At 41.7% G+C, this 27,797-nt stretch overlaps 1 protein-coding gene across 3 annotated transcripts in view; it reads left to right on the forward strand.

Moving 5' to 3' along the window:
• LOC128260692 (AF4/FMR2 family member lilli) overlaps window positions 1–27,797 on the forward strand; it is a 50,381-nt gene that overhangs the window by 7,576 nt on the left and 15,008 nt on the right. Inside the window, exon 2 of one of the 3 annotated variants that reach the window (XM_052993877.1) lies at window positions 17,136–17,258. The exons of 1 other annotated variant lie outside the window; for it this stretch is intronic. In XM_052993877.1, the coding sequence (XP_052849837.1) occupies window positions 17,136–17,258 (123 nt within the window). Of the gene's footprint in view, window positions 1–17,135; window positions 17,259–26,489; window positions 27,583–27,797 lie in introns of those variants that run through there. One more of the 3 variants, XM_052993878.1, reaches the window with a different exon arrangement.

A 27,797-nucleotide genomic window follows, 5' to 3' on the forward strand; every position in this document is an offset into this window, starting at 1 on the left:
CGGATGTCGGGATTTTGGATTCTTCACCGTGGGCCATGTGGGTGTTTTGGCAGCGAATTCAATAAAAACTTCACAGCCAATGAGCTGGAGATTGAGATGGAGATGGTGGCTGGGTTGCTGTTGTTTCTGGATGATTTTGGCATGTGACCAACTCCTCCTCGATGATTGCTGTCGTACTCCAGGCAGTGGGTGTGGGTGCGGCTAAAAGGCTTGGACGACGAATATACCTCCAGATGGATGGATGGATCTCGTTCCACCGTACCCATCCCTCTTGGCCCGGCATAATTTAATTCAATGATTACCGATTTAAAACGAAACCAAGATGCGAATCCAAATCCAAATCCAAAATCCGTATGTGCGTTGCGCCCGCCACAAATAAATAAATCAATCAAAGGCCTCTGAACGTAAAGATTGAGGTCTCTGGATGGATTTTGGATCTTGAAGGGGGCTAGGGGGGCTTCCAGTGGTTTCAGGGGAACCCCACCTCAAATGCATGCGATGGTTCTTGGGGTCCACGGCACTCCCCATTTCCGTTTGCCAGCGATTTATATCAGCGCTTGGATGGATGCCCCATACTCCGATCCCGATATTCCCCCGTCATCTTTCTCTCCCTGAGCCCCACGCATCTTATCAGCATAATTATTATCATTAAGATGCCATTGTCACATTGCATTGCACACCTTAAAGTGGAGCTGGATCCAGAGTCATCGAAGGGGCCATGCAGCTGGGATGTCTGCGATGCGTTGGACGATGTTGGATGATATCCCTCATCCGGAAAAAAAAAATAGGGGGAGAAGCAGGGCAGAAATGGTGAATGTGAGTGGCGAAGGAGGAGGAGTATTGACTTTATTCCTGTGGGAGGAAGTGGGTGAAGCGGGGTTTTTTTTTTTCTTTTAAATTACTCGCCTCATTTTGATGCATATTAAAGGGTGTAGTGTTCATAAATATTTTAATTTAAATTTGCATTTATATTCCATTATTTTTAATAAACTGAAACAGATAATAATTCGTATAATTTGCAAAATAAATGGTTACAATTGTTATGTACTTCATTTTATATTCTTACTCCTTGGAACACATTATTAAAATGCAATTCATTTACAGATTGCAATTATTTTGTTTTAGTTTTGCTAAGGTCTTCTTAAATAAATCACAACTACATTTTTAAAGTAACTAAGTTTCCCAGATGCATTATTTATTATTATTTGTTAGCTTTATCGCATCGTCAGTTTAGTGAGTGCAATCTCTGGCTTGAGATCTCTTAGCTTCTTAATGTTTTCCTTTACGCTTCTTCTTTATGTATGTACAGCTGTATAGCATATAGTAAATATCTGATTTTTTGCCCATCCCCATACATAAATGCGTCTTGGCTTCATTTTCCATGGGCACGCGTTCGTTTCGCTGCGTTTCAATTGCCTCGTTTCTCGATTCTCGATTCTCGATTTGCTTGCTCGCCATTCGTTGCGCTTCCCCACCTCTTCTCCACCTTTTCTCCTCCTCATCTCCACCTTTTCCACACCTCCCCTCCACCTCCCCTCCACCTCCCCTCCACCTCCCCTCCACCTTTTCTCAACCCACTCTCCATTGGTGTGCGTAAGTGGCTCTCTGCAGTCGCCAGTCTACAGTCTCTGCACAGAAAACAACGTTTAAAACTTTTCAAAAACAACTAATATTACAAATTATTTAAAATTTTACAACTTATAATAATTATGTTTATCACAAGTAATCTAAAATCTTATGAACCATTTTATTTCAGTAATTTTAATATTACAATTTTTTATTGGTGTTACATGTAGGTCTTATAATAAATCTATTTTAATTATTGTATATTCTTATTCTTGTTACGTAAAATTCAATTCTAAGTATTAATTTTATAATACATCGGTTGCAAAATTATTTCTATGTGCAGTGTTCGATTCCCAAAAACGCAGTCTGATATATTTATATTTACCTATGTATCTAGCAATGACGTTTTGAATACAACAATTATGTTTTAACAATATGATCCTAACAATATAAAATTATTTGTATGAAAAGTATTTATAGAAGGTCTGTTTTTAAAGCAAAATATAGCTTAGTCTTCTTATATGGGCTAATAAATTATCTTATTCTCTCTCTGTAGCTTCTCTCCTCAATTCCCAAAGACGCGCTCTGATCTTTATTATCCGACTGTTGCCTTTGCTTTTGCTTTCTTGACGCCTCCCCTTTTTTTATTTATCCATTCAGTTTCCAGTTACAATTCCGCCTGATAACTTATTTACTACGGGGGCTTTGGGGCTTTAGCTTTGGCTTTGGCTCTGGCTGTGACTGTGAATGTGACTGTAACTGTGGCGGTTTTTGGCCCTGCCCTGGACCGATTCGGCCCGTACCGGTTGGGGCCCGATTCGCCTTCGTGCTTTTATTCGGTGTCGTCTTCGTTGGCGATCGGGTGTGTGCGAGCGGGAGAGAGTCTGTCGAATGGGGTGGGGGGGGCACAACAACAGTAACAACAGGTTTTATAGTAGTACCCTCACCCCCTTTTTTTTTGTGTTGTACCCTCGAGCTGCCTTATCTGCAACTGTATTACGACGATATTTGTTATTGTCACGGCTGCAAAAGCTAAAACTGCTTCACACCTGTCTGTTTGTCGATCGCCGTTGTCCCCCTCTCGCTCTCTCCCTTCTCCCTGTCTCTTTTCCTCGCCATGTGGCCCTCTCTTTCTGGAGATCTGCCCACTCTTTCTCCATTTGGCGTGTGCGTCTGTGTCGTTGGACTTTTTGATTGGCCAGACCTTGATAAAGCCAACGTAAAATAAAAAAAAAAAAAAAACTATAAAAACTCGGGCCAAGCCCAACGGTCTCTCGTCCGCTGTCCCACTCGCACCGACTCGTGTCCGATAGCTCCATCCCGCTCTGGGCTTGGCCACAGCATCGTCATCGTCTGCGATTTTCAATTAATTTTTTTGCGATTTGGCTATTGCGACTGCGCAGCTTGCTGTGCTCCACACACACTCGCAACCCTCGAGACGCCATTTTGGAATGCCCACAAGAAATTCATATAACAACAATATTCCGAAAATTACATCTTTAGGTTCCACTCACAGCTTGAAGTCTGTCAATTCCATTGGCTGGAGGAATAAAGGGTTAAAGGGTTGGACTGGTCAGGATCGGAATGGGAATGAAAATGGTTTGGGTCTAGAGATCGCTTACTTCAATATTTCTCAATGTTTAACTTTATTTCAACAAGCACAACGAAAGATTTTGCTTAAGCTGGGCATTATTTGAAAAACGTGTTGGGTTTCGAATTTAAAACCTTGAATTTATTTGTGCAGATCGGTTTTGTATATTGTTTTGACCGTAAAAAGGTCAACCATTATATTTTCTCACGATCTTTGGTCTTAAAATCTTGTAAACGGAATTTAGCGATTAAGTAATACTCAAAGAATAATAATTAAATAGTAATTTTTTTTTTTCAATCAAGTTAATAGTTGTTATTTACGGTCCCTGATTTAAGCTTCTGCCGTTTTTTAGCTAATTTACAGTCTTTTGAACAGTCTTAGTTTTTGACAATATTTGAACGACTTAATATTCATATAAATACCTTTAAATGGCTGTGCAAGAAGAGGATATGGCAGAGCAAAAATGTATGGGTTGAGCTGACCTCGGGAAGTCGAGAGGTTCCTAATTGAATTCCCAGTTGGACTGGCGAACAGTTGCCAACTTAGCCGCCGGTTCTGGCCAGTTTCCAAGTGAGCACAGGTCACAAAGTGCAAAGGCCTCTCCGGGCTGCGAAAATTGCACATGGGAAACATCCTGCAGGACGAACATTCGCATGTTTGTGTGTGTGTGTGCATGTGCGTATGAGTGATGTGGCTGCATGTGTGGAAAGAATTTATGCATCAACAAACACACAGACAGATACAGATACAGATGCCGAGAAAGACGGAAAGCCCTGGCAAAAAGGAGCCGAAAAGGAGGTGGTGGTGGATCCTTTTGGTCCTTTTACAGCCTCATTTGAAGGGAAAAGCGGCAAAGGCAGAGCCATTGTTGGTCGCAAGTTGCGCATAATTGAAACATAAAACGCTTGGACACCAATTCACAAAAGGCCAAAAGCACCCACCCACCAACACTCACCCACCTAAGCAAAAAGCACCACCCACTTTTGCATTGTGCGAGGCCAAAGAAAAGAGACAATTGTGTGTAAGAAAATGCAAGCGGAGGATCCAACTCACAGTATTTACATGTATGCATTTAACCCCACATGTGTGTGCACATACATACGAGTGTGTGTGTGCCTTGTGTGTGATTTATAATGTTGTTGCTGTTGTTTTGAACGATTTGTTGTAAATTGAAGAGTGCCAAACCGCATATTTGAATATGGCAGCTGTGACTGGCTTAAAAGGCAAGACCGGCGGAGGGTTATGTGGGGGCCCTGCAGGGTTTAGAAGGAAATATTGGTGGGCAAATAGCTAATAGCTCACAAGAATCGCCAAGAACGGGCAACTTAAAGGTCTTGAATTTCTTATTTGGTCAGTTGATAACAAACCGGCGAGCCTCGGAAGCTTTTAAATTACTGATATACCAAGTCAACGATTAACATCAAAAACAAGTAAATTATTAGATATGAAGTACTTTATGATGTGTCCAGAAGCGTAATAAATTAAAACATTTATTGGTTCCGATTTGCTTCCATTAAAATGTATACCATAATTTAGCATATCAGTAATATAAAGGTACTGAAATAAGTCCCTCCAAAGTAAGAAAGTATAAAGTAGTATCCCTTAGAAAACCAGCAGGATGCGTCAGCAGATTGGTGGGATTCATGGCTTACAGTGCTCCCTTGACCTCCACTTATGTTGCCGAAAAAACGGAGCCCGATGATGGCGGAAGATTGAAAATAGGAGGTGAAGGCGGAAGTTGAGGCAGCTGAAACAGAAACTGCAACAGAAACAGGAGCTGGACTAAGACCCAGAGCAGAAGTACACATGTACAAATAGCAAGGCACTGAAAGAAAATAATGCTTGAAATTCACTTGTTTTTAATAATTTATTCTTTTAAATATTGTTTTGCAAAAGGTTTCTATGAAATATGAATTAATTTCTTTTAAAAATAAAGTTTAAGCAAATTAGGAATAAAAAAAACAAAATTAAAATCTGCTTAAACAAAATGTTTGTAAGGATGTAGACTAGTAGCCTTTCTAATATTTATATATAACATCTAATTTATTACTTATGTTTATTTGTTTTATTAAAATACATTATATGTTATGTTAGATTCAGCATAGAAAATATTGATTTTTCATAATTGTTTGAGCTTCTTTATTTGAAAAACTTGTCGTTCATATTTTCCGTGCAGCGGATTTGCCGCTCCAGTCGAACATTTTCGCTACTTTCATTTGTTCGCAATTTGTGTCCTGCCCTGCGGTGTCCTACTCCTCCCGGTTCCACCCCTCCAACCCTTTCTGGCCCTCCTTTCGGCTGCCAGTTGCGGTTAAGTTCTCCAAATTGCAGTCAGCAGTCTGGCTATAAACCCCCTTTTTGGTTTGAAAATCGTTGGGGGAACATGGCCAGCAAATACATAACATTCGCGTAGGAGGGTGCGGAAGGTGGTTGACGTAAGGGAGGAGTCTGGATCTAAGTCTGGGTCTGGGTCTGAGTCTGAGTCTGAGTCTCGGAACCTGGATCCACGATACTGGAGACTGTCCAATAAGTGGCAAAAACCGACGCGTGCTATCTAGTCATCTGCAGATGGAGTTGGGCGTTCGATGGGCGATGCTTTTCGGAACAGGAAAGGGATTGGGAATGGGAATGGGAATGGGAATAGAAACGGAGTCCTGGAGTCCGGAGTCGATGTCTTTCCGCCAGACAGACAACGTCCAAGGTCCACTTTTGTGTGGATACAAGTTTGGGAAGTTAGGAGACTCGAATCGACTCTACTCGACTCGACTCCAACACGAATCACTCAGCCGCAGCGCATAAAGTTCAAGTTGGGCGATTCCCGGAGAATCGTTGCCAGGCAGCATCCATCGAGGATGAGGACGAGGATGGGCATGACGTTGAGAGCAAGGATGAGGAGGAGCTGTGTCCTACGTAGGACATAGCTGGATACCAAAAACTCCTAGCCGGCAAATAAAATCAACAAAACTCAAGTTTTTATTGTTGCCTTGGGGGGAAGGATTCGAAGGATTCGCCTGCTGCACATATGTATCTGTATCTTTGGGTGGGGAAGGAGGGGGAGGCTTGCTGTGCTATATATGTGTGTGTGCATCTGGAACGTGTACTATCAACGTCATCGGCCACATTTGGTCGGCGTCTGTCCCTGGCGGGTTTCTCAGTTTCTCGGTTTCTCGGTTTCACCAGCAGCAGCTAAACAGCTAAACAGCTAAAGGAGGGCCCTCCCAAAGCACCACCCACTTTGCCTCATCTTCATCGGCATTGCACATCGTTTAAGTGTCGCATCCGGCTGTCCGAGTTCGACTTCAACTTCAGCTTCCACTTGTTGTGGCAGCCAACATAACCCGACATTGGGGCGCTATTGATTTTGGCTGGCGCGTTGAGTATTGTCCACAAGGGATGCGAAGAACGGCCCCCGGGGGTTGGGACCCAAAAATCCTGGAGCTGCACTTTCAGATGGAAGTGGAAGTGGAAGTGGAAATGGCACTGGAACTGGACGAATGGGCGTGTGCGGTCAGTGGGTATGTGTGTATATATGCGTTCATATATGGGGGATACGTATATATAAGTGCGTATGTGGGTCCGGTTTGGGACTCCGCCCATTTGGCAATTTCGGTAAATGGAAGACCATGACTGGAATGTGTTGACCAAAGCCAGCAATGAGCTCAGGAATTTATTTCTACTTGTAACTAACAGAATTAGCCAATAAATAATTGTTCTTTTACATCTAGGATTATTTAGTTCAAACTAAGGCACAATTCTCAACCAAAAAAATCGATTATGTTATGGCAATATTAATATATTGAGGCGTTCATAAAATTTTAAATTATTTTCTTGGTAATACCTAGATATTATAGATAAATAATTTCAAATCTTTTTTGTATGTGCGCATTATATATCTTATCTGCTCAAATTGATGTTATTGTTGGAAGCAATGTTTTCCGATTGCAATGGGATATTTTTTTATTTTAAGTAAGTGAGCTTTCAATGTTTTTTTTACTATTACCTATTACCTAAGGCAATAGAATCAATTACAATAACTTGTCAAGGATGCATTATTCGTTGCGAATGCCAGATATTAACCGCAATGCATCCTATAAATAAAGGGCCATATCTCCTGTGCCCGTGGCATCGCCCGTGCCCTGAAGCCATTTAATTGCCGGCAGACGGAACCAAACCAAACCAAACCAAACCAAACCGAACCGAACCGAAACTCCTGACCATTCGACCTGTGGCTGGCGGAGATTAGCTCTTCCTCGGCTAATAGCCAAGCCATAAAACAATACCAGAAGGCAAATCGAGGCGGGGATCGTGTAACCGAATTGTAACTGAGACTCTGGACCACGGGCCACACATTTTACCTGGGCCGGGCATCATCTCCTCTGGAGGACAACTTTGACTTATTGCTGCGACAGATACAATTACAAACGATGGGCTATATGGCCCGGCCTGCGGGTCTTGCGGTCAATGAATGAATGGCTGGATGGTTGGATGGCTGTATGGCTGGATGAATGAATGAATGGTCCACACTCTACAGACTCCATCCATATACCAGAGCCAAGACTACAGAATACAGACTGCAGACTGCAGACTGCAGACTACCGACTACCGACTACAGAAACCAGACTCAGGGCCAAAGTTTTCTCACCTTTGTCTGTGCGATCGATCGGAAGCGATGCCAATCGCGATTTGTTATCACGGCTAACGATGGACTGTATAGAGCGAAAGCAGATTGAGAAACCATATATATATATATATATATACACACACGATTATATATATATCTATCCATATCCGAGTTGTAGGATCATCGAACTTCTGCGGTGGGGATGCGGAATCGGAATCCCCAGCCATTGTCTCACCTAGAGCCTCCCATCTACCATCTACCATCAACCAGCTTGGCTCTGGCTCTGGCTTAATGCGGTTAACCGAAAGTTGTCTATAAATTATTAAAATTGTCTCATTATTCATATGGAATACAATAGATTTCATTTACGTTTCATTTTATTGCAACAAACAAACAAACAGCAGAGCAGAGCAGCAACAAGAGCCGCAAGAACCGCAGAACCGGTCTTAAAGCAGAACTCTAAGGTGAAGTAAACCTAAGCCCAACCAAACCAAACCAAACCAAACCAAAACCAAAACGAACTGAACCGAACTGAACCAGACCAAGTCCAATTGCCTTTGTTTAGCTAGGTTTGTTTTTGTTTTTTTTTTCTTAGGGGCCAACTGGGGGCTTGAGATCTTGGCCAGGCGGCCACTTCAGACCTGACACTGAATGCGTGGGAGAATCTTAATGACACACACCTGAGCTCTGGGCCCTCCAAATAATCCTGGTGCCAAAACCTTTCCAGCCCTGTGGTCCGAGTAAAAGTTCGTCACTCTTTCTTTGCTTGCACAGGAAAATGAAATTTGTAAAAAAGAAATTATGGTTAATAACCTAATATTATGCTTTCCTTTGTAAACCCCTCTAATTCTGATACTGGATATTCAAAAATTATCCTTGATTTTCTATTGTTAAGTGTCTTGATATTATTACTGATACAAGAAATAGATTTAATTTAAGATTTTCCGTATATAAGACTCTCTTTTAAGTTACATTTTAAAATAGAATCTAATCAAATTTTTGCAAGTTGTAAAATTAAGTAATCATGGGGTTATGCTTAAATATACTAAAAATTCTCCCCCCTCTTTATATTTACAGGTGAGTTGCTCTTGAAGAAAACCCCCCAGCTTCCCAGCGAATGCATGGATGTGGATGTGGATGTGGATGTCATGGGTTGAGTATTAAGTATATGGGGTCCTTGGCCGCGGTCGCTGTGTCAGTTGTTTTGGCATTTCAATCAGATGGGCCTGAACATGGCCCCATTACATGGCCAGCGCGTGTAATCGTCTGGTCTTTGGCAAACTCTAGTTTACCTCTGGTCTTGTTGCCTCTAATTATGTAGGTCCAAAACCAAAACCAAAAGCTAAAAGCCAAAAGCCGGGACTCGTTAGCTTGTTGGCCGGGTCGGTGTGTTTGAATCCCGATGACATCTCAATACCATGGAGCAGCCATGTCAAAACCTCAGAGGGCGCATTGTCAATGTCCAAGGAGGATGTCAGGTAGTTCGCCAGTTCGCCAGTGCGCCAGTTCGGTTCTTCGTGTTTCTGATTTTACTATGGCCACTGATTTTGCTTTTGCTGCTGGGAACCGATCGGAATTTTCGTGCAGCGAAACGCAGGATTTTCCAGAACAACTTTGATGCATCGTCGCTTAATTAGCATCGAAAAAGTTGTGGCCAGTAGGATAGAATGGAATAGGATGGGGAGGTGGGTACTACACCTAATTAGTGGCCTTGACTGGCTGACTGATGGATGGATGGCTGGATGGGTGGATAGATGGATAGGTGGATGGATAGATGGGTGGATGGGCAGCAGCCAACAGATGCACGTAGAAAGGCATTCAACCTGACCGAAAATCCAACTGCCAGCCAACTGAATATCCTATTCTATTACACTCGGCGAAATACAATTTGAGGTTTTCTTCTTTAAATAATGTTTTAATACATTTTTTCCTTAATCTTTAAATGGCAAATTTTTTTTTAATTTTTTTGGCCTATGTTTTTCATATACTCTAAATACCATTTCCAACAGTTAAACATTGAACAAGGTCTTGTTCATTGAATAAATTATTATTAATTTTGTAAAAAAAAATTACAATAACATTTTGTATATCAGTAATTCCGAAATTATATAAACACACAGTTAAACGAAGTACCAACGATATGTTATTACATTTTTTTTTTTTATTCAATAATAAAAAAAATAGTTTAATAACATATCGTTGGTACTTCGTGTCAATACACGTATTAGTCTAATAAAAAAATTAAAAACGTAAACTAAGACATAATTTTCCAATAATTAAAATTATATTAACATGTCTTTACATTTAAATTTAAAAATTTCTTAAAATAAAAATGTAAGCCTAAAATTCTTATAAAAATATCACAGTAACTAGGTCATTGAGAAGATAGATTTATCGCCGTGCATTTTGCTTATCAGCGGCTGACTTACACGACATCCAAGCAACTGGAAAAGGCTGGGAAATGGGCGGGAGTTGCGGTAATGTTGCGTGCATGTCTTACACAATCCAAATCCCAGCGACGCCGTACGCAAATTTTCCGTCGTCGGCGACGAGGGCGAAAGCTAAGTGAAACAAATCGCAGCTGCATCGCAGCTACCTGCATGCCACACACTCCGGCACCTGCCCCACCCACAACAGCACCCTCCAAATCACCTACTGCGTCACCCACTACACCACCCATCCTCCCCCAGAAATGATTGGAAGGTGTCAATGCAGGGCGAGAAGTTGTCAGCTGGGTAAATGGGGGCTGTCAGGGGTTAAGCTTGTGCGTTTGGAGTTTGTGCAAAATGTGCAAAGTATACGAGTATGTGCCAAATATCAGTTGTGTGGGCCAGAACCATAACCAAGGCCAAATTAAAAGCCCCACAAATTCTTGATTCAGTAGGCAGCTTATTGTTGACCAAAAATTATTGCCGATTTGGCTTAATAGTCGATTCGTGTCAGGCTGGAAAATCCATGTAACAAAATCAATTATTTATGTTGAGTTACTCAGTCAATACTTGTAAATAAATTAGGAATAAATACGTTTTATATAAAAATATATTTTGTTAAAAACTTGTTTTTAAATATATATTTCTTTTTTTTTTACAAGAATACATTAATATTAAAAAATAGACAAAATTCATTTAGTGTTGCTAAATTTTAAATTTAATTTTTACAATGTTTTAAACAAAAATGTGAAATTAAGTAACATGTTTTTCTCAGATTATGATCATTTGAACGCAGAGTGATAAGTTATTAACTGAATTTTTAAAAACTGTCTATCATTTATGCCCCTTGATGGCCTTAAACTTATTGACTGGCTTTTTAACGGGAAGAAAGCGTCATGAATTTAAAGTATAAATGAATGGATGTGAAAAGTATAGCCCTAGATAGTGTATCGATTACCGGGTCTAATCGAATGCTGCTATATTCCCTGCCATGCCTAATTCAAGCCTTTTTCGGTGCACAATGGACCGCAGGACTTAACCCACTCACCCTGCTATTTTGAGCTATTGTCCTTTGGCCGATTTCAAAGCTCAAATCCGATTGATACCCGCGGCGAGGATGAGCTGGCAACTCTTTGTCCTGATTGTCCTGTGGGTGTATCAGTGTGTGTGTGTCAGTGTGTGTGTGTCAGTGTGTGTGTATGTGGACTGCGGCATGTCCAACTTGCGGCAAGTGCGTGTAAATGTAAATGCAAATGTGGCCAATGCTCAGCCGAAAATTGGATTGGCGGCACAGTGAAGGGACGAGGAGAGACGCGGGGAGGACTTAGTTAAATGCGCTATGTTCGTCCAGACCGCAGACGTGTCCCTATTTGCTGTCCCTGCCCCATTCAGCTGCAAATCCTTAATACAAATTGCAAAAGTAACCGCGACCAGGGGGCTCAGGCTCAGCTTTTGGTCTGTTCAACATCGGTTGATGTTTCGCAGTGCTGGCTGTTGCTGTTGCTGTTGCTGTTGATGTTGCTGTTGTTATTGCTATTGTAACTATTGCCTCTGCGGTTGACTCTCAAGTCGGGCATTCAATGAATTCAATTGCCGACGACCGCAGACGGCAAGAGTCGTCGGATGGACCTGGCGTATGGACCTAAGCCCAAGCACAAATAGCAAATGGCACTGGGTAAAAATAAGATAAAAAATAAAATAAAATAGAGGAGACCCATGGCAGAGGCAGAGAGCACAGCAGACAAAACCGAAACAACAAACTAAACTAACACGACGCCATCGACGCTGCACTTTCAATGTTACCACAAGCAATCTGCCAGTTTATGGGGCACTGCGGAAAAAACTTATAATATCACTACTACTTAAGCTTAAAGTATAATTTAAACCTTCGTTTAGCTTACCGAGATAACGATTTAAAATTAAAAATAAATGTATTATTACTTTTTCAACTGAGCTATATTTTTTTTTTATATTGTGAATGACCAAAAATTGTTGCAAAAAGTGCGCTTTTTAGAACATAGGAAACTTTAAGTTCTTGCAGAAAAACTATGTATCTGCAATTCTACTAACATAAAAAATGTTAAGATGTTTACATTTCTAGGCTAGGCTTGATTTTGATATACATATTTAGCCACTGGGAACATTTTCTCGCAGTGTCCTGATCGCTGCTTTGTTTACTCTATAATGCAGTCCCGTCTTGCATTGCGTCACAGGCCGACAAGCGACGCACTGGGCGACTCTTAGATGCATCTGAATCTGAATCTGAATCCGGGTTGTATCTGCACTTGAGCCTTTTGCTCATGCTGCAGTCTTTTAATCGTGCAGCTCAAGACGTCACATTTTATTTTCGGCCACATTGATATGCAAGTGACGACAGCGGCGATGGTAACGGCAACGTTGCGGCAGCAAAAGCAACATTGCAGCAGCAATAGCAACATCGCAGCAGCAACAGCAACATCGCAGCAGCAACAACAGCAACATCAACGTCGGCGGGTGGCAAGCAGGTGCCCGCAGATATGCAGATATACGAAAAGTATCTGCAACATGACTTTCAAACGTAATACAAACAGCTCATCCATATGGATGCCCTATGGCTGGCACCTAGGTCGCTCTGTTCGCCAGTTTGTCCGCTTGTCCGCTTGTCCGTAAGTTTGTCCGCTTGTCTGCTTGTCCGTAAGTTTGTCCGCCAGTTTGTAAGGCACATTCGACAGACGGTCGATCACGCGGAGCAGAGTGCGCATCGTTTCAAGTACGAGTATCTTTCAGATACAAGGCTTTCCGCTCAAGTGTTGACTTCAACTCGACTTCTTCGACTTCAACTTTCAACTTTGCATCCATGCGAATTTGACTTGTGAGTTGTTTATTTATTCCCTTTTCGGGTGTCTCTGTTCATTTTTATGATTTGTAGGTTAGACTGCTTAAGTTCGCAATCCGCCGTTAGTGTGCCGCAACTGTTGCATGTTGCTCGTGGCATGTTGCAGGTTGCAGGTTGCTCGTCGTGGGTCGCACGTCACTTGGGCCATTGTTTGCTGCCGTTCGAAATTCGAATTGAAGGAATTGAAGGTTTTCGAGTGGAGCCCCTCAGCTCTCAGCCCAAAAGAGTTTGGCCAGAAGCTAAGCAAACACTAAAGATGCGGGAGAGTGTGCCACATTTTCGATTCTCACGTTGGGTGACCTTCAGCGGTCCCCTTTTCCACCCCGACAGGTTCCCATGACACCTGCCCTGCCCTCACACTTTCGGCTGACATTCATCAATCAGCGAGCCAAACAAAAAAAAAAAAAAAGGAGGAAAACTACAGATACAGAAAGAAAAACACTCTGGCTTCTTTTCATTCATGGCCACAATGGCCTGCGAGTTGTCAACGGCTGGTTGTTGCTGCTGCTGCTGCCGCTGTTGCTGCTGCTGCTGTTGCTGCTGCTGCTGCTGCTGCTGCTGGCTAGATGTTGCTCTTGGGCTGGCTGGAGATGTTGCTGCTGGCCGAGCAGCAAGCACCGAGTACCGTTGTCTCGCGACTGTGGGAATCTGTTACCCTTTCTCTCAGCGCAACTAAGCAAATACGAAATGGCTTTCTGCAACAACAATGAGCGACGACCAACCACAGAGCCCGATCTGACATCCAAACACTTTCCAGTATGCCCACTGAAAAATAAAGTCTATTTAATTATATTCAGCTTTAAAATATTTATTGTATTTCAAACCGATGTTATGGTTTTTTTTTTCTGCATTAACTTACTAATGTGCCCAAGTTTGTCTCAAATATTACAAATTAAAAATTCTTTGCACCAAATCGATATTTAATCTGTTAAATTAACATCTTTAAAATATTTTTAAATTGTCTAAATATTCCAGCTTTTCCTGTAAAAATCTTTAATACTAAAAATCATTAAAAAACCCAAACGTTAAAGTTATGGCTTCAAAAAGTTGTATTATACCAAACGAGTTTTTCACAGTTTTTATGCAGTTTGTCATACATTGTCTAGGGCATACTAAATTTAATTCCCAATCATGTTGTAGGTTGTTTTAAAAAATACAAGAGTCCCTATTAAAAACGCATGTTTAAATTAGAAACAAAAAATTCTGGATATAATGTTCCTTAAACCTAGAAATTTAATTAATTTCTTAATTTGTTTTCGTTCACATTTTCACTCAGTGTGCTGCTGCCGCGGTCTGCTTTGCCGCCTGGACAGAGCAACCGTCAGGTGCATTTGAGTTGAGTTTGCCATTGTTTCAGCCGGATTTTCGAGGCGCCCCCGCACTGTCAATGCCTTCGGCCGTTCCAAAAGGGTGAGACCCCATCACCTGCCCACCCTGATCCCCCTCCATCCCCAGTCTCTGTCCTCCAATTTCCACCCACGGCGGAATCCGCTCGAGAAACGGCAGCCCGAGAAGAAAAGCCAGCAAACGAAACGAAAAGCAGATGAAAAGAGAGGAAAAGCTGGTGGAAAAAAGTTTGAACGTGTTGTTCGGATTATCCGTGAGATAATTTCTTTTTCTCTTCGACTGGGTAACCAAAACCAAAAACAGAATAAGAAAAAACCGCTGTCTTGTTCGCATTTGCTGCCTGTCAACGCCTCCCTTTTACCCATCCCCTGACCTCCCCCCTTTTTTCGCTCAGTGTATATATGTGTGTTTGTCATGTGCAGGCCATAGCCATTATTCCTAATTTCGCCTTAAATCAGATCTAGCAACATGCTCTCGACGAACTCTCCACCAACGCCGCCTCCAAAAGGCCGCTTGACATTCCCCAAAAAATCTCGAATGCCTGGCGCTTGCCACCAGCAACCAGCAACTAGCAACTATCAACTGGCAACTGGCAACTTGCAACTGGCAACCAGCGACTTGCAACTCGTCCCCAAATCGTCTTGGAAGCCAGCTCTTAGGGCCATTGCATTGTCCGTTGTCCATTGTCCGTTTCAATGTTGCTGCTGTGCTCTTGATGTTGCTGCTGTGCCAGCAATTGCTGCTGCTGCGGCTGCTAATGTTGCTGCCGTTTCCATTTAGTATTTGTTATGGCTTTTCTCTTAATTTGAGGTCGTGAGAATCATGGCTAATTAATTGTCCAACAAACAAATACATATGCAAAGGCACATGTGTTGCACGTTGCCCGTTGCCCGTGTGTTTAAGTGTGAGCAAGGACTTCTTATTCGCCACGACAACTTTATGAATCGGACAGGTTTTGGTCCTTAATCTGGAAATGGAAACCCAAAAAGTTTGATTTTATATGGATAAAATAAACAAAAATATTTAAACAACTTAAAGCTTTTGGCTCTTAGTAAATATTTACCCTTAAATTAGGTACATTAAAAGTTGAATTTAATTTAATTTAATTTAATTCTTGAGTTTTAAAAGCCTTGCCACATTTAATAACTCCTTTGCTTAGAAAAGTTCTTGTGAATATTGCTGTACATTTTGGTTTAATTCTGTAAACAATTCTATTTTAAAATAAATTCTATAAAAATGTTGTTTATCACTTAACCCTTAGTTTTTCTAAAATATCCTGTAGTTTTTCCCGCTTCTAAAACCTCTGACAATATGTGATATATTGTTGCTGCTTTTGTTGCTGCTGTTGTTGCTGCTGTTGTTGCTGCTGTTGTTGCTGCTGTAGCTCATGTTGATGGCGTGTTATTTAAATATATTTAAAACAGGTAGAGAGCGCGGCACAAAATTACAGTTAGACGAATTGGAAGAAATTCCTCAGCCGAAAGAGTGAAACAAAGTAGCAAGGGTAAATGTGTTGCTGCTGCTGTTGTTGCTGCTGCTGCTGCTTTTGATGTTGCTGCAGTGCCCTTTCTGTGTTGCTGCTTCCGCATCGATTTTCACATTGGCTACTTCTTCTTGTGCAGCAGTCTCTTCCTTTAGTTCATTACAATTTATTTTTATGTGTAATGCAATTATTGTTGTTGCTGCCGCTTGAATGTTTATTCGCGCTACTTTGGCGGGGGCGTTTTTGGGCGAGTGGGAGGGTGAGGGGGAAAGGGAGGCAGGGGGGGATGGGGCAGAGAGTGGGCGGGGCACTTCGTCGAGGTCTTTGTTACACTCTCGGACATGACAACAAAGACACGACCACGACACGTTGCGAATTTGCCATGAACATTGCAGTTGCAGTTGCTGCTGTTGCAAGTTGCTGCTGCTGCTGGTGCTGCTGCTGCTGCAGTTGCAAGCTGCTTGTTGCTGCGGGGAAGCTGGCTGTGCCTGTGCTTGTGCCTGAGCCTAGGTTTGCAAGTGGGAGAAGGTAGTGGGTGGCTGGGCGGTTGGGTGGTGTACTGACCTGGCGTTGCACTAAATACAAACACACACTTACGGACACGGACACATCTGGCGCTGAAGATCGCGCGATTTCTTAATATGAGAATATTCCCACCATTGTCTCCGCTGATGAGGCTCCACAGCCAGCTCCTCTATTTCTTCAGCCTGTTTTCTGCTTTTTATTTTCGTTTTTGGGGTGACTGACTTGGGCTTTGGAGTGGGTTGTCCACTTCGATTGCATGCGAGGATCCGCGGAGGAGGAGGCCCTCTTCTTGGCCCATTTAGCACTACTGTTTACCGCTGGCGCTGCTTTAATTCCAGTTATGCGAACTTCTTTTGTCTTCCCAACCCATGTGCAGTGTGAAAAGATTCCGCATTTGGCATTCACATGGAATCGGTGGCGGCCCTTTACTCCAGAGGTCATTACTGGTCACCAGTTGTTGTTGTTGCTGTTGTGGTTGTTGGTGTTGGTGTTGTTGGTGTTGTTGTTGTTTCTGGTGTTTATGGTGTTTATGGTGCTGTTGGAGTTGTTTTGGTGGGTAAAAGAACGGTTCTTGCGTGCACCACACGTGGCAGTTCCCACCTCTTCACTAATTTATTTGCACTGGAATCTGCCAGTGTTGTAGGAATACTTCCCCCACTTCTTAATTAATAATTTATGCTCGGCTTTTCTCTTTGCAGGTGAGTCTAACGGTAATGGCAGCACCACTGGTACCACTGGCACCACCAGCACCACTTGCACCACATTGTGCGTCCGCCAAATGTTCCCATGCCACATGATCGGTCCAAGAGCCAAAGCAACCAGTGAGTAATGAGCAACTGCATCTAATTGGCAGTGATTTAAACACCGGGGAACAGAAATCAATTGAACAAACTCAGGGGATACTTTTCCATGGCAATTATACGCTGTGGTTGTGGATATCCATTTTGGAATAGACTAGATTTCACTGTACGAACTTAGGTGTAGTTCTTTGAGAAATAAGTTATTTGGGTAAACATCTTTAAGTTTAAAAGCAACGATAAACATTTCTTTAATTTAATTCAAATTGAATTGTTTTTTTAAACTAAGCAATTACAATTTAGATTTCAAAGAATTGATTTTGTTTACGATTGAATTTCTCTTTAAAATGGTATGGATTATGCTTTTTTAAACTTATAATTTAAGAAAATGTGCTTACAATAGAAAAACGAAATTCATTTTCCCCACCGATCCAACGGAGATCCTCGATCGCAGATCGCTGATCGCAGATCTCTGATCGCCGATCGTAATTGTGCAAATCGAGACCAGAAACCCCGGCTTAGCCCTCACACCAGCGAACCGATCTCGTTTTGCGATCGAACAATGGGGCTGCACCTGCAATCTATCGAACAATTCATCAGGCGGGGATTAACAAAGATTTTCCCACAATTTCCCAGCAAAGTACCATCGAAGTGCCCAGAGGCAGGAACAAGTATAAAATTTCATTATCGCGCACTTGCAAGACGGGAAGGGAAATAAAATAAAATAGAATAAAATAAAGAGCGGGCCTTCAGCTTATCCCATTACACTAAGCGCATATGCAGGAGTCCTGTGTCCCGGGGTCGGGGGTTTTGAGTCCTGTAGGCTGGATTCTGGGTTCCAAATTCTCTGTGTTCGGAATTCGGGGTCCGGCATCCTGAGGCCCAAAACACTTGTTGGCCGCTTCATGTTTCAGCAGAAAAGCAGAAAAGACGCAGACAAAGCAGCGCCGGTGGAAATGCGAAAAGATCCTGGGACAATGTCCTTCGCGTAGGACTGCTGCCACTTGATTAGCCCCTACATGGAAAGAAAATCTTTGTAACCTCCAAGAAGAGGAAAGATAAATCTTTGGGAAAGAAAATTTTTAAAATTGCCTATGTAATTGGTTGTTACAAAATATTAAGTTAACTTTTAAATGATCGTTTAGGGATCTATATCAAATATAAAACTCTTCATTCCGCTCTTCGTTTTTTAACTTGAACATTTTGATTTTAGTCAATGGCTCTCCATTTAAAGAATTAGACTCTAATTGTCTCAATAAGATATAAACATTAAACTCACCTAAATTGTTTGATTTTAATTTAGTTAAATTTTAATATTAAAACCCTTTTTTTTTTTGTCAGTGCAGACAGTCCGCGAATAGCGAAAAAGTTGCAAAAGTAGAACCCAACAAAATGCTGGCAGTATTTGTCATGGGAAAGACGAGCAGGTGACGTGGCTCCTCTTGCGATCCTGCGCAGATCCTGCAAGATCGTCCTGCTTGGGGAGTTGGTAATTGAATTGATCGTGATTCGGATTTGTGGCCATTGTCGATCGATGAGGATGCAGATGCATATGCAGCCACGATCATTATGATAGCCCGCTACCTGAAAGGAAGGCAAGGGAGCACGAAACGAGGGCCCAGGACTCAGAATTCAGAATCACTCAGTTCAGAATCCCGAATTCGGGACAGGGGCAGTTGTAGCAAAATCGCCAGGACAATGAGTGCGCATTTTGCAGGCTGTCCAATATTTGCGACGTGTCATCGATCGAAAGATGCTTGAGAACCTCTGGGCTCTCTTTTTATTGAATGTTTTTTGGTGCGTGAGAAAAAGGATTAAGGAGTACACGTACCTTTATACAGGACTCAAACTGTCACGAGAAAGAGGTAGAGGTGTGCAAAAATAGTGCAAAATAGCGGAGGGGTTCATCATGGGTTTTTGGCGACAAAAAAAATATATAAAGGAAAGGGCCAGCTGCTGGCTGTTGGCGACTGTGGGAAATTCTGCAAGCGAGCATCGGTGTCTGATTTTGATCCATTTCAGGCTAATCAAAGCACCCTGTCCCCCTGTCCCCCTTTTCCCGGCCATTTTCCTGGCCAATTTTCCGACTGGATCCCGCTGCCCACTGCGGCATTTTCTGCCTGCAAGTTCAGTTCGATAAGCATCAAGTTCTCACGAACTTTTATTGTCCTCAAGAAGAGACGGAGAAGACGCTGGCTGGCAACCTGGAATTGCAACTGGCAAGCTGCACGAGCAGCACAGCCTCCCCACTTTTGCCCCCCACCTGGGCACCCCCACCACCCACCACCCACCACCCACTCGCCGCCCCTTTTTTCCAGGCAGAGCGACATTTTCCAAGCAATTAATGCCAAATTTAGACAAGCCTGCGCTCTTTCTTCTCCCACACACACACACACACAGCCGTGTTCAAAATAATAGTAGTTATCTAAATAGCAAGAAAAACATCTTAAGTTCTTTAAAATTTTAAACCAATATTTACATAACAATTTTGGAAAAATAGCTATTTAAAAAATCAAATTCAATTAACGTCTGTCAAAGAACTTAAGATCATTCATGGTCTTTAAAGTCTGGATTTCCAGATTCTTTGGTTCCTGCCTCCAAATAATTCAAAGGCTGTGGCCAAGCCTTTGACTCCATAATTATCAAGACGTTTAGGGCACTTCTTCGATTGGGTCAACATAAAGGCACCGATGCTGAATAAACCAATCCCATTGGCCAGACGACAATTAAGACAGACAAATTCGTTTCTCAACCAAGAAGACAGTTTTTCGATCATTTTGAGATTATTGTAGAGACTACATTGTGGCTTTAGAAAAGAATTGTCGAGTCCAACTTCCGAATATTCTAAGAAATTATTATTATTTTGTTTCATTTTATTAGCACCTTATAGAGCGAACTTTCCTGGCTGATCAGCCGTGAAATATAAGTTAAAAAAAATTAAGGCCGGAAGTGAGTACGCCCCACTCACGCATGACAATAGTCTGTTTTTTGTTTTTTTTTTTCTTTTCGTTTCTGGGTTTGTATAAGTACATTTCTTTTTTTTTTTTTGGGGCCCAGTTTTGTGGCTCCCTGACCCAATTGCGGGCCTTACCTTGACTGAATCATCCAGCCGGAGACGGCGATAAGGCCCCGGACCTTCGGCCAAGCCCAAAAACACTGAAAACCCAGAGCGAAGCCAAAACCAAAAACCAAAAAAAAAAAAAAAAAAACAAATAAGGGGGAGAGACGCATGCGCAGCCCGTTGCTAATAAATTCGGTCATATGCGGGACATGTGGAAATTCAAACTAATTAAATTGTAAAACGAAATTAGCTTAGATAATTTGTGGAGTGCGATTCGGTTTAACCCTTTGGTGTGCAGTGCCCGCATTTTCGAACTCTACATAATAATGCATCAGATCGGCCAGGCAATTCGATATGCCGTTGCACTCGATCTATAGTCGATTATCGGTTGCAAATAATTTGATTAATGATGTCGGCTTGGAGTTTGTGGAGATTTTAAAGGGTTTATATTGAATCCAAAACAATTACAAACGTTGGCTTTAAATATGGATTTGATGAGCTGTTTAAATTTTTTATATCTAAATTGTGTTTGGCTAGAAGTTTATATTTCTATAGATGGAATTAATTTTTATTGAATTGGTTTTAAACTGCTAAAATTTAAAAACTTGTCTAATAAATAAAACAAAAAACTCCTCTCCAGATTTTGTTAACTTGCATTACTCTTGTTGTTATAGATTTCAATCACTTAGCTAAGCTTAGATTTTAGTTAAGCGCAAACAAAGTATGAATTTGCTTGCTGAGGCGCCACTTGTCCTGGGAATATCCCACTGGGTCCTGCCTTAACCCTCTACTGCCTGTCGGCTTTTCCAGTTTGATGACGGCCGCAGTGTGGTCTTAACGCTGTACAATTTATTTATGATTACGACTGTGTGTGCGTGCCTGTTGTTGTGACTGGTGGACACATCATTCCGACAATATACGTATACTCCTGAATATATCCATCTGTGGTCCAAACGCACCGCTATTGCTACTGTGGGCGTTGTCCTGTTATTCTGCCGCTATTGTCCTGCCAGGACAATCCCGAAATGGTCAGCAACTCGCCAGGTTGCCGCCGTTTGCACATCATTTGTGGGCCTGTGTTTATACAGAAAACATTTACTCCTGTTGTGCTCGATTTTATTGCGGATAAATCATCTCGTTGAGCGAAGGATATTTGTGGGTGTTTTGGGCAATGACACGCCCATTAGTCCATTAAGAGATGCGGCAATGGGATAAAGGATGCGACGAACAGGACCTCAAAAGACTTCCAGATGTTCTACTTTTCAATTTGTGTTATTGGAATCTAATCATAAGGTTATTCTCTATTTTTTTTTAATTTTTTGACTATTCTATCTAATTAATAAAACTACCGTTGAGTTGCTTTTATACGCCTAGATCAAATTAAAGAAAACTGTATTTTAATTTATCATTAGTTGCTTTAAGTAGACTATTTTTTTTCCATGGACGTTCTTGGATTTTCCGTTTCTAAAAACACAAATAAAACTTATAGCCCATCCACATTAGGGTTGCGTTCCATTGCTGCAATACAAACTTACCAACTTGGGCTGACTTTGAGACATCGCATAAATCGAAGTCTTTGATTACTCCATAAATATCGATTTTGTGGACCATTCGCCTTGGCATATAGCCACCGCATTCCTCGTTTCTGAGGCTTTTGGTTGCCGCTTTCGGGTGGGGATATTTCTTTCTATATATACATATATATTAATATATATGTTTGTTCAGTATGCGAGACACGTACAGTGGGAACAGCCGCATTGAGGCTGCGGTTCAGGTTCAGTCTGTAAATCCGAAATGGGGCAATGGCAATGGCTATGGCAACGGCAACGGCTACGGCAATGGCAACTACAACACCTACGGCAGCAACATCAACCATTCAGTTAAGACCCCTTTTGACCAGGTCCCAAAGTCGAGGCCAAAAGATGGGCACGTCCACGTCCGGCGGCCAAAAGAGATCTCCGTTCGCTGATGGAGATGTCACTTGAGTAATTGTCGTCATACGCTCGCCGCTCAGCTTATTTTCCTATTTTCATTACCTGCCACACACAAAAGCGAAGTCAGCGAGGAAAGTTTTCCAAGTGTGCGTTTACAGAGAGAAAAAATCAATAATGTTGGGGAGAAGAAAAAAAATCATTTAAATTGATTTTCATTGATTTTACTCTATATAGTGAAAGTTAAAGATTGTTTTGCTAAATGAAAAGATTTTTGTTGGTCACCAAGTCTTAATTTTATTAAAATAAACACAAATGGTCAATATTTTTGAGGTACTTTATATGTCATAAAGTATTTACAAATTTGATTTGATAATATATAAAGCATATGTTAGTTAGTTAATTAAATAAATATAATACTAATTTGTATTTGGTAATTTTGTATAGTTTTGTATGTTTTCGCTCGTAATTAAATAAATATAACACCAATTTGTGTTTGATAATTTGTATATGTTTTCGCCTGTGTACTTTCGGCTTGGACGTTGGACATTTGTTGGCCTGAAATGCGCCTTTGTAGTTGCACAATCTGCGTGTCAATGATGACGCTGCTCCCCAGAGAAACCCCTTAGTCCCAGGTCCCAAGTTCCAGTTCCTCCACCTCCAACTCCACCTCCAACTCCACCTCCGCCGATCGTTTGGCATGTCCAAGATGCGATGTTGTCCAACGTGCAGCTATTTAGTGGCTTTGTCCCTCGCCCCCGCAACTTTTTCATATCTCGGCATTCGCATCTGGGCAGCGCCTTTGTATCTTTGTATCCGTATCTGTATCTGTAACGCTGCGTGTTTTGTATCTGATATACACCATATACACCGTACAGCAACCGTATCGCATGTAGCATGTGTGTGTGGGTCTGAGAGCGGTCTTTTGGGACCGAAAAGCGACCTGTGTCCACGTCCGCCGACAACATTTCATCATCATCGTGATGATCGTGAAAGGAGCACCTCGAACAATAATTGTCACTGGGACAAAAATAATCATAATTTCGGAGTTTCTTTCCCTCTTTCACCTTTCGGGCAGCGGGCCATTATGCAGAGTGACGTGTTTCACCTTATTTTTGGGAATTAGCAAACTGTCTCCCAGGGCCACTCAACCGTTTCCACAAACAAAGGTTTGAAAATATTGGAAAATATCTAGGCGGAGATCCCGGGTAACTGATTGATTTGACCGACCGACACGATGCGTCGTGAAGATGACAAATCCAATCACATAAACAAAGGAATCCTGCGAGTTTCTCAACGAGGACACCAGCAGGTTGAGGGTCAAGAATGCGATGCTCCTAAAAAGATAGCGAACGGTTGCACCCAAAAACTGATCAATGTGGAACTGGTTTTTGGGCACAAGAAAGTGCAAGTTTTTCTGGGAATCTAAATTATGTTGTCAATAAGAAAATTGCAAGTTTCAAACGAAAATGTTGGTTTTAAAAAAAAAAACCAATAATAAAAATAATAATTGAAATGGTTTTTGGAATAGACATTTGATAAAAACTTAAAGTAAAAATTCGTTATTAAATAAACTATGAAAATAGCTATTTTGAAACGAGAAATTCAAGTTAGGCAGCTTAGTGGAAAAAAATAAGCTCACAAAAAATTTTTCAAAAAATATTATGGTTACAAAAAATGTTTCAAAGAAAATTTTCAAATTTCGTGAGACACAAAAAAAAAAAAACAAGTTTTCTTTTCGAACTCATATGTCAATTTAAAAACATGCTTCGTTAGCTTTTCTTTAAAACTCCTCTTTCTTGATTCATCAACGAAACCGTTACAAACCGATCAAATTTCCATACTCATTCTAAGCCTTTTTTGCTTAAAAAATCGAGAGTCCTTGCCGCAGGATTTCTATCTGCAACACGCAAGAACCAGCCAACCCAGAAAACCAAAAAACCAAGAATCCAAAAAAAAAAGCCCCGAAAACCGGTCACCCTTCCTGTGGGCCATAAATTTTCCGTTAAAAACGAATGCATTTCCAGTGAGATTTGCTCATTTAAACCGAAGCTGGGGCAGAAAAACGTGAATATCAAGGAAAAATTATCCGAAAGAATGACAGCAAAATGAAAAAAAAAATGTTATAGGTAAAGGTAAAGGTAAAAAATCAAAGTAACCGGAGGGGAGACGACAATTGCCCGTCTTAGGGTGAGACCCGCGACGGAACCCAAGACCATCTTCCTTTTTATCATTGTTTGAATTGAATTAAAAAAGCGACGGTAATCAATGCGAAGCTGCGCCGGCTGTGTCTTCCTTGTCCTCGTCCTGGTCCAGGACCCTCTATCTAAATCAGGAGAAAAAACCTTTGCCTGGCCCGCCTCACATGTGACACAAACGCCACCCCACACCCCTCGCGATTCATATCTTGGGAAAATCTTGGCCACCACCCAAAAAAAAAAAAACAACGAAAAAAAAGGAAACCCAAGGCGCACACACACACACGTAAAAAATCGGGAGGACGTGGAAAAAAAAAAACAATAAGGACACGCACGAGGGGCATAAAAAATTAATATCGGGGAAGGAAAAAAAATTTGCATAGAACAAAAAATGCCGTTACACACACACACACGGCTACCTGGACTCGCAGGACTCACAGAATTCGCAACTCCCTGCAGATCCTTCGGGGGTTGCAAAAAGGACCGACCGAGCTGGAAAAAAAATCACACTACCCCGCGGCACGAAGGAAAACGAAAGAAACACAAAAGGAAACTTTAAGGAAAGCAGGCGGCGATCGGTAAAAATTGCATAAAAAATAATTGCAAGGCGACAGGACGCGGGCTGGATGTCCTGTGTCCTGTGCTCTGTATCCTCCCCTCTGGCCTCTTTCCCCCACCCCAATTTTCGTTTGATTAAAGCGCACAAAGGACGAGTGACGAGTTTTTTCTTCTTCTTAGCGTTCCAGGACATTAGCAGCATCCTTTTACAAGGCAGCTCGCATCTGCGCAGGCGCCGCCGAGGGGTAAAAAATTAAATGCGCGCGCAAAAAAAAAAACAGGGTTCGTTATGGCATGCCCATGGTATACGATGGTATGGTTTAATATAGTAAAAAAAAAAAAACAAAAAACAACACACATGAGGAACAAAAAAAATCGTTTACCCCCGACAAAGGGAAAGGATTAAGCAGAGAGGCAGAAGAAGAACCGAAAATCTTAGAAAATGTTACGCATCCGCCTGTCCATCTCCATCTCCATCGCCATCCCGTTCCCCGAATTTCTCTATTATTAGATGTATTTCGAAGGAAGGGGATTGCGAGATCGGGGCTGGTCGCCACACTTATTGCGCAGCTTCCGCGATGGGAACTCCCCAGAGAACTGCGCACATCCCATGCCGGGATATGCGATACAGAGTTTTAGAGAGTCTCAGAAAACGAAAGAGAGAAACTGAGATTCGGGGAGAGTTCAAGGAACTCCGATGCTGGCAGGACCTTTGGAGCATTGTCTCCATAAATAGCTCACTGAACTGAAACAGAACACTCAGGCATCTCCCTTGCTGCACATGATCCCTATTCGTAAACGAACTCAGTCTGCCAAACATCATCTCCCAAAACTAAAATCTAGTTAAAACTAACACCATATAATAGTAAACCCCTTAAAATTGAATTTTTTTTTGTTTCCTTGAAATACAAATTAAGCACAACTTTAGAAAAAGAGCTATAAAAAAGCCTACCCATGCGCTTCGATCTTACTTAAAAACCTCGATTAAAGGATACAAAAATAAAAACATTAAAAAATTATAGCAGCATTGAAAATAGCGGAAGAAAATTTTTACCAATAAGAATAAAGCGTTCATAATAGATAAGAAATGTTTTTCGTGTTAAACATATTTATAGTTCGTCCCTGACTTAAAAAATAACTTTGTGGTAATTATTACAGAGCTTAGGGATATAAAATGTTATATGATGATAAGATAAAATATAATTGTATAAACAATTCACTTTAAAAAGTTATCTGGGGGTATCTTTAAAAGTCTTTAGTTAGGATCCCTCGTCAATTTACTGTTCTCAAGTTGTGTTTATTATTATAGAATAGTAAAATAGTTTTCCTTGTATATCTTGAGATATAATTGTGGTAAAACAAGCTTAATCGTTTTAGTTAGGACCCTTTGCATGGCGAAACCGAACCCTGCCATTGGTCAACTGCTAGCTGGTATCTAACTCGTTCGCTCTATCTACCCCCCTCCCAATCCCCTCTTAACGTCCGTGACATAGTTATAGTTTCACTCCTTCTTTCCAAATGTTAACCCCTTTGCTGCCTAACAACTCAATTTGGGCAGCGATTAGCGGCGGACAGTCGTCGTTTTTCCATTTCCCATTTCCCATGTGAGGAGAGATTTTCTTATAGAGGTGGGGGGTTTCGGGGGGGAGCAGTCGCTGTCGCCGTCGCTGCCTCTGGCGACGTCGACGCAGGCAGCGACGGACAGCCGTCCGCAGATGAATTCATCCCCCTTATTCTCATTTTTCCTTTGGTCCACTCGCAACTCGAACATGTGCGAGGGAGAAAGGGCGAGAGGGAGAAAGAGAGCGAGGGAGATAGCGTAGCAACCCCTGCATGTGTGTGTGTAGTGGTGACTACACACGTTTTTTTTTCCATACGGTTTTTTTTTTTTAGCCCCGACCCTCGAGGGTCAAAGGGAAAGATGAGCGGTGTGTGAGTAAAAAATACTGCCGCTGCCTCGGTCGACGTCGACTGCAACCGCGACCGCACAGCCTCAGCGGCAGGACTGAAGACGACCGTCGACCCTCGAGCGTCCCAGGAAGCCAACTAGCTGTCAGTCCACGTGAAGCCTCCGAGGGGTCAACAACACACTACACACGACCTCACATCACATCACATCAGATCAGATCAGATCCTTCGGCAAAATCACGTCGATTTACCATTACATCGCATTCCCCACAACTACTCGAAACGGTTTAACCGATACGCAACCGATACCCAACCGTTACCGTTACCGTTTACCGATTCGTGTCTTGTGAAAGTGCTAAAACATACAAAAAACAAACAAACAAACAAACAGAAACAAACATTCTGGGACAACCACACGCAGGACAATTGGATTACCTACGATCGTGTGTGTCTGTCACTTCAATCTTCTTGTGCCTTTCGCCTTTTTTTTTACAAAAACAATTTTTTTTAAACCCAAAACCCCCACAAAAAGGAACAAAAACTTGTGATGTGTTAAGTTTACCAAACATTAATCCAAAACCAAAAAAAAAAAACACACACAAAACCCCAAACTATTTTTTTTTACACAAAACTCAAGATGTACAACAAAATGCTGTCGATCAGTGAGGATCATGGATTCCGTTCGCTGAGCCGTAAGTTTGACAACCAAAAGAAACCCTTTATAATCGTGGGTGTTAAGTGGCCATAAGCAATCTTCGACCAAAACTTGATTCAATGGATTTTCTTCAGATATTTCAAGTTAGGTAGTTAGTTTACTACAATTTTTAAAGGGAACCAAAATATTTCTACAATATATTGAGCTGATTTCAAAATCTCTTGAGGCAATTTGGCCAACCAGGAAAATAAA

The sequence above is a fragment of the Drosophila gunungcola genome (genome assembly GCF_025200985.1).
Source record: "Drosophila gunungcola strain Sukarami chromosome X unlocalized genomic scaffold, Dgunungcola_SK_2 000036F, whole genome shotgun sequence".
Lineage (NCBI taxonomy): Eukaryota > Metazoa > Arthropoda > Insecta > Diptera > Drosophilidae > Drosophila > Drosophila gunungcola.